At 32.0% G+C, this 7,019-nt stretch overlaps 1 protein-coding gene across 1 annotated transcript; it reads left to right on the forward strand.

The window, feature by feature from the left end:
• Positions 1–5,147: 5,147 nt before the first annotated feature.
• Positions 5,148–6,719, forward strand: LOC143234957 (uncharacterized). Its single transcript, XM_076472652.1, has 3 exons — positions 5,148–5,211; positions 5,545–5,947; positions 6,349–6,719. Exons 1-2 carry the CDS (start codon positions 5,200–5,202, stop codon positions 5,926–5,928), a joined length of 396 nt encoding a protein of 131 aa, XP_076328767.1. The 5' UTR covers positions 5,148–5,199; the 3' UTR covers positions 5,929–5,947; positions 6,349–6,719.
• The last annotated feature ends 300 nt before the right edge of the window (positions 6,720–7,019 follow it).

Consider the following 7,019-nt stretch of genomic DNA (forward strand, 5'->3'; position numbering starts at 1 on the left):
TTGTTGATTATGCAAAGCACAATCCAAAAAGTTGACACTTGTCCTATATCACTTTTTTTTTAATATTTTGCACTGTTGCCGAAGTGGTTCAACCGTCTTTCACTACGACAGTGACACTTACACATTTTCTTATTATTTGCTTATAAGTGTTCCAGAGGTATGTCTGCAGACTTACAACGCTAAAAAAATGGGTTTCGATACCCGTAGTGGGCGGGGGATAGATAACTCCTTGTGAATCTTTGTGCTTATTCACAAACAAACTATCCCACTAATTTTTGAACTAATTTTAGTTAACTGCCCTGTAAAATATTGGATATATATTTTTAAACAACTGCAGAAGCTAATGGTTTTATTTAATTTAATATTTCAAATATCATACATATACATGCACAGAAATATCACTATATATATATGTATTATTTTTGTGAATCAGTAAAGTTACAGTCTAATGTTTAATTTCTTTTTTCTGTTTTTTACTAACCAAACTAATATCTGATAAGATATTGAACACAGCTATCACAGACGTGAATTCAGTCAGTACAATACAAACATGTCACTCACATATACAGGTTCTGCTGCAATCTTTTTAAGTATTAGCATTTCCAACCTAAATGGCATCTTATATAAACGACCATGCCAGCAAACCTTGTTTCAAATAATTGTATTTGTTGTTTTAAATTGCTGATTACAGTAAACTTAAATCAATGTCCAACAGCATCGGAACGCGAAGCAGGACCTTCAGTCCACCGCAAGGTATGCTAGTCATTGAGCTACGACCTATCTGTTTTTCGAATGAGTTATATGATTTTATAAAAAGGATTTATTTTTATTCGTTCACAAGCTTTTAAGATGCTTCGGCAAGATTTTAAAAATATTACTATTTAAGAAAAAGAAATAATTTTGTGAACTATTAAAATACATAATTCAAACATACAATTACACATTTATATGATTTTAGGAAACGTTTATCTTTGAAATTATCGATTTGTTTATATATCATTCACTACCACTTGTTGTAACATTTATTACGATAAGTTTTTTTGTTTTTTTAATCTCGCGAAAAGCTACATGAGGGTTATTCGCAGTGACCATCCTTCATTTAGCAGTGTAAGACTAGAAGGAAGGTAGCTAGTCATCACTACCAACCGCCAACTCTTGGGCTACTCTTTTACCAACGAATAGTGGAATTGACCGTCACTTTATAACGCACACTTTTAAATGCTGAAAGGTGAAGCATATTTTTTGTAACGGCGATTCGAACACCCGACCCTCAGGGTAGGAGTCGATCGCCCTAATCACCTGGCTGTGTGGGTTCCGTTACGACGGGAAAATAATAGTGAAATATTATGATAAATTTTATCATGCATGGGCTTGCAGGTTCAAAACCATGATGAACATAGCGCAGCTATCTTATTCTGTTGCTATGGATTTACAATATATTCAACATAGCTATCTACACTTGTTCTTTTATTATACTCCCTACAGTCTGTAGACTGACGCTATTACGAAGGAAGAACAAAGGGAATGAAACTAAACAATATTTGATTTAAAACAAACATCTACCTTAGGCTTGAGCATAAAATGTACTAAAACTGTTTTTTATCACTCTTTCACAATACAGTATTCACAGTAAAAAACATATTAGCCATACGATGATTTCCTGAAACTGAATACCAATTGATGCTTTAAGCTGTCTGTAGTAAACTAAATTCAAACTCAAACTGGATATAAGAATGTAGAAGTCATAACATGTAAACTTGATATAGGTTAATTTTAAGTTTTCGTTTCTATAAACCATTTTTCTTTAGTTTTGAGTTAATTTGTTTAAGAAAAATTGACTCTAAATAGAAAGAGATATTGTAGCCAAAAACAGTAGACTCACCTTTTATCCTTTCTGTTTAGCTCTACAAAACTAGATATAATACACATAAAAATATATATACATATATGATAGCCAAAAGTTTGTTTGTCTGTCACACTCTGTATATGGTAAAGGCTTAACTAAAGAAAAAATATGTATCAAGCATTTCTTTTTAAGAGTTCATTACAAGAAAATTATTATGTATTATTAATATTTGTAAAATGTCATAGTGATGTAAGCATCGATAGTTCAGTCTTCACATGTGGAATGGATAATCTGAGACAAAGGAAATTAAGAACAATTTTTTTTTTCGTGCTGAAGAATTCCACTGTCGACTGACTGAAAGAAATATTTCGAAGAGAGAAACATGTAATAAAAAACACATAGAGAGGAACATGATTGTGTATATGTATTTGTTGTTCTTCGGTTTATATTTCTCTATTTTTTTATGTTAATATTATAAACATGCGTAAGATTTTCTACATTATTAAGTATTTTTATTTAAATTTAATTGAATTATTCCCATTGACAATTCTTACAGAAATGACAACTATCAAAAAAGCGCTCCCTTTGGCAGCAGTCTGTTCTTGCGCTTATTAAAATGAAGTGGAATGGTGGCTGCATAGATAAAAATCCTGTGACCACTGAGAGAAGCTAAGAGTTCTATTGTGCTAGATGCATCCTTTGTGTCGAAACTCAAATATTTTTGGGAACATTACATTCAGGCTCCTTTGCTATGATTCAAGACGTATTTATTTATTCATCAGTATGTGTAGGAAGTTTACCTTTAAATTATTTCAACGGATATCTGCCAGTATTGTAATAATTTGATATGACGTTCCTGGGTAGTTCGTCACTACAATGCCTTTACGCCATTCGAATCTTTCAAAGACAAAGTAAATAACCATTTAGCAAGTGAGTCAGATTTACATATTTATTAAGGAGAGTTTGTTTGTTTTGTTTGTTTTTTGAATTTCGCACAAAGCTACTCGAAGGCTATCTGTGCTAGCCGTCCATAATTTAGCAGTGTAAGACTAGAGGAAAGGCAGCTAGTCATCACCACCCACCGCCATCTCTTGGGCTACTCTTTTACCAACGAATAGTGGGATTGACCGTAACATTATAACGTCCCCACGGCCTTACGCGCTTGGCCATGCCAGGCCATTAAGGAGAGAAACGTTTTAAAGGGCCAAATAATTTTCTAAATATAAAACAGTAAAAATACAACTTTGCAAAATTGAAATGTTGATATTAATTTAAAAATACATTTGCTGTGCTGTGAAGTGAACAAAACTCTTAACCCAAATATCATTTTATCATGAAGTAAAATATACGCATTTTGTTTGCTGATAGTTTACACATAAGGGAAAGGGAGTTTTTAAACCGGTTTATATACAATTTTAAATAAATAAATAACTTTCACCAAAAAAGTACTGCTTGTTTAAGATTTGTCGAGTAATGTTAATTACACACATCAATAGCAACTGGCAAGTCAACGAATTAATGTTGTGTGCATTAGGTTAAAGGAAAATTAATTTATTTCTTTCATCTCGCAAGCACGTACAAGATTTAGGTTCGTGGCATCTTCGAACCCTAATATTGTAACTACACAAATAATAAAAAAGGAATTTTTGAATGACCTGGCAGGCACTGAACTCATAAACTGCGGGTTCGAAATGCCATAAGCGAATATACTCACTCTTTCAGTCGTATGGGTGTTATAATGTAACAGTCAATTTCTCTGTTCGTCGATAAAGTTGTAACTGAAGAGTTGACGATATGTTTTGTTGGTTGATTGTCTTTTCGCTACTTTATAATTGCACAGATTGACTTTGTGTTACTTTGCACGAAATTAAAATCAATTCAATTAGTTGAATCGAGCCTTAAGTTCCTATAAACGAAGGTTTAACAAAGTACACACAAGGCATATCTCTTATACACTATTTTAAATGCATGTAAAAGTTTTTGGTATTCTTGTAAATTTTCTGGACCATTGAAACATTGTTGCCTATTGTCACTAAAAGTTACTTTAGTAGCTCAGAGATAAGTCTTAATTATAACCCTAAAAACCAGAGTCTGATTTCCACAGTAGAAATAGCACGGAGACATTAGTAGTTTTGCTCTATAAACATACAAACAAAAACATGAAATCAGATGAATTTTTTATTTCATTATTAATCTACAATAAATTAAATTTCATTATTTTAATTGACAAAAGCTAAACTTTATAAATAAATAAAACAACATTTTAAGGAGTGTCTTAATTCTTTGTTGGTATACATTATTCTCAGAAAGACCGAACTGATAAAACGAAAGAACGTTTTTCAATACAAGATTTTACTAGTCGTTTACACAACTTCTGTTAAATTTTGTATTTATTAGCCACATCTCGTTAGGCTTGTATTTGTTTTTTTTTTAATTTCACGCAAAGCTACTCGAGGGCTGTCTGCGCTAGCCGTCCCTAATTTAACAGTGTAAGACCAGAGGGAAGGCTACTAGTCATCACCACCCACCGCCAACTTTGGGCTACTTTTTTACCAACGAATAGTGGGATTGACCGTCACATTACAACGCCCCCACGGCTGGGAGGGGAAGCATATTTGGTGCGACCGGGATTCGAACTCGCGACCCTCGGATTACGAGTCGAACGCCTTAACATGCCTGGCTTTTTCTTATCATTTTTTCGAAGAAATTTTAAGAAGTTTAAGCTTAGTTTTACGTTTTAAAATATAGTTCATTTCAATAACTGTAAAAAATATCTCAATTATATATATTTTAAAATCTGAAATTCTTGTAAACAGTACTTGGGTAGTAAATTAATTATGAATAATACATTTTAAACTGTAAGTATGAAAATTTTATCATAAAAATTGAAAAAAATTTCATTATTTGTTTATTCCTTGCTTTATTTTTGAGACAAACAGACCGCAACTTAATACACAGCATACTGACATGAATTAATAACTAATGCATTGTTCTAGATTAAAAATAAAGTGCCACCTATAAACAGGTACAAGATTTTTCTCATCGATTGTCAAGTTCGCTTTTTCGCTTTGACTTTGCGTTCCACTTTAATTTATTTCGGGCCACTGACTTCAGAATTGTCAAATAATTTCACGCCTATGAAATAATGATATATCTATGTAAAAACCGAACAAACAACAACAACAGAAAAATAACAAAAATATACTAATGGAGCTATTTAGCTTCCTTAACCAAAAAAATAATGAATTCTGATTACGATATAAAAGGTGGGTCCAGTCGCTTAGGAATTAGTTAAAGATTTGAAGACAAATCAGCTTGAATAGATTTACATTAGAATTTTTTTCAGTTTCAGAATGAAGGTTGTGGTAAGTACTAGCTACATCTAACATATACACATTTTTTTTACACTTAAGCTATTTAATAGTGAAATTCAAGTAGCGTAGGTTTTATTATATGGTTACCAAAAGATAAAAGAGAAAGTTATGAAGAGTCCGAACCCAGTTAAAATAAATTGTTTTCGGATTAATGTTTTGAACGTTTGGGAACATACTATGATTTTAAGCCGCTTACCAATTATTTCATGAGTGATAAAATATAATTGTTACACATTTAGTCCCAATTGTCCATATCCATAAATAATCAGAACAGGACAAAAGTTTATATTAATGGAAGTGCTCGAAACATTTGTTTCTTTTCAGGTTCTTTTCTTTGCCCTATTCGCTCTTGCTGCTGCTGGTTATGTAAGTTATCAACAGCCTGGGTATGGGTATGGTGGATATCCAGCTTACGGTTATGGTAGATACAGATATGGTGGGTATCCAACTTATGGTTATGGTCATCGCAGATATGGTTACTATCCCAATTATGGTTATGGATATGGCAGGTACGGTTATGGTGGCTACCCCAGTTACGGCTATAGACAAGGAAGGTATGGATATGGTGGTTATCCCAATTATGGTTATGGACACGGTGGATATCTTGTACCAGGACATGGATATGCATCCCAATATTTTAAGACACCTTACAGTGGCTACCATGTTAGCTACCCAACATACGGATTCAGACATGCAGGATACCACTGAATAAAGAAAATTTATAAAGGTGAGATTTCATTGTCAATACTATTGTAACTAAAATAGTGCAATTTGAAATCTACTGTGTTCTTTATAAGAACAAATATTTGATGAACAGAATGTTTATGTAAACTTAAGATTGTAATCACAGACCCTTAAAATACTTCAAAAACAACAATTTAGATTCAAACATGAATAATTATTATTTGTCCAACAAGGAGCTTTGTTAAGATTTGTTTGTACAAGCTTATGAACAATATTGTGTACACGTACGTAAACAAATGCCTATACACACATACAAACAAAAATAAAGAAATATAAACGATATTTTTAAACTCTTTATGTGTTATATTACTTTTACAACTCTTTTATGAATTAACTTTAGCATTATTTTAAAAGCTGTGTTATGTTTTACATCATTTGTTTCAGCACAAACTATGGTTTGAAGCCTGAAAAAAAAATCGTTTTCTCTTCTGAACGTTTGTAGTTCAACTTGCAAGAAATTCTGTATGAAAATCGACCTTTGTTGGAACTACTAACACACCTTCTCAGTATCCAGTTAATTCGTTGGAGAACTGTCGATATTTTTTAACTTGTCTTTTTAACAATTGTTTTTAATGGATTTATCTGTTCTTGATCATATACCTTTTGGTTGCTTTGTACAATAAATAATATATATATAATTATTTTCTCATTATAAATTAATGTAGTAGCTTTTCTCAAAAGAAAAAACATAATTTGGCCTGTATTATTCCAAAGGCTTGTCCCCTATTTTTCATTTTCAGCGAAATGTAAATTGTGTTAACCCTTTTTTATATTTTCTCACACTTTACTTAAACATTCTTCTGATACCAATTAAATATATTAGAATTTTATCAAACTGTTTTGTTTGCTTGTTTAATGTATCTGAACTTCATACTAGTCTACTACTGACAACTGGTAGTTGTATTATTTTATTCGTCATACTGGCTGAACTTCTTAAGACACAATTCAATCTTTACTTGTTCAATTCACCTTTCATATTTCATCTCCCTATGCATACTACAAAAGCTTCTATGTATGAAGCTTGGGTTTCAATGCACAAGTCATATACAAATAAA

The sequence above is a fragment of the Tachypleus tridentatus genome, chromosome 12, assembly GCF_004210375.1.
Source record: "Tachypleus tridentatus isolate NWPU-2018 chromosome 12, ASM421037v1, whole genome shotgun sequence".
Lineage (NCBI taxonomy): Eukaryota > Metazoa > Arthropoda > Merostomata > Xiphosura > Limulidae > Tachypleus > Tachypleus tridentatus.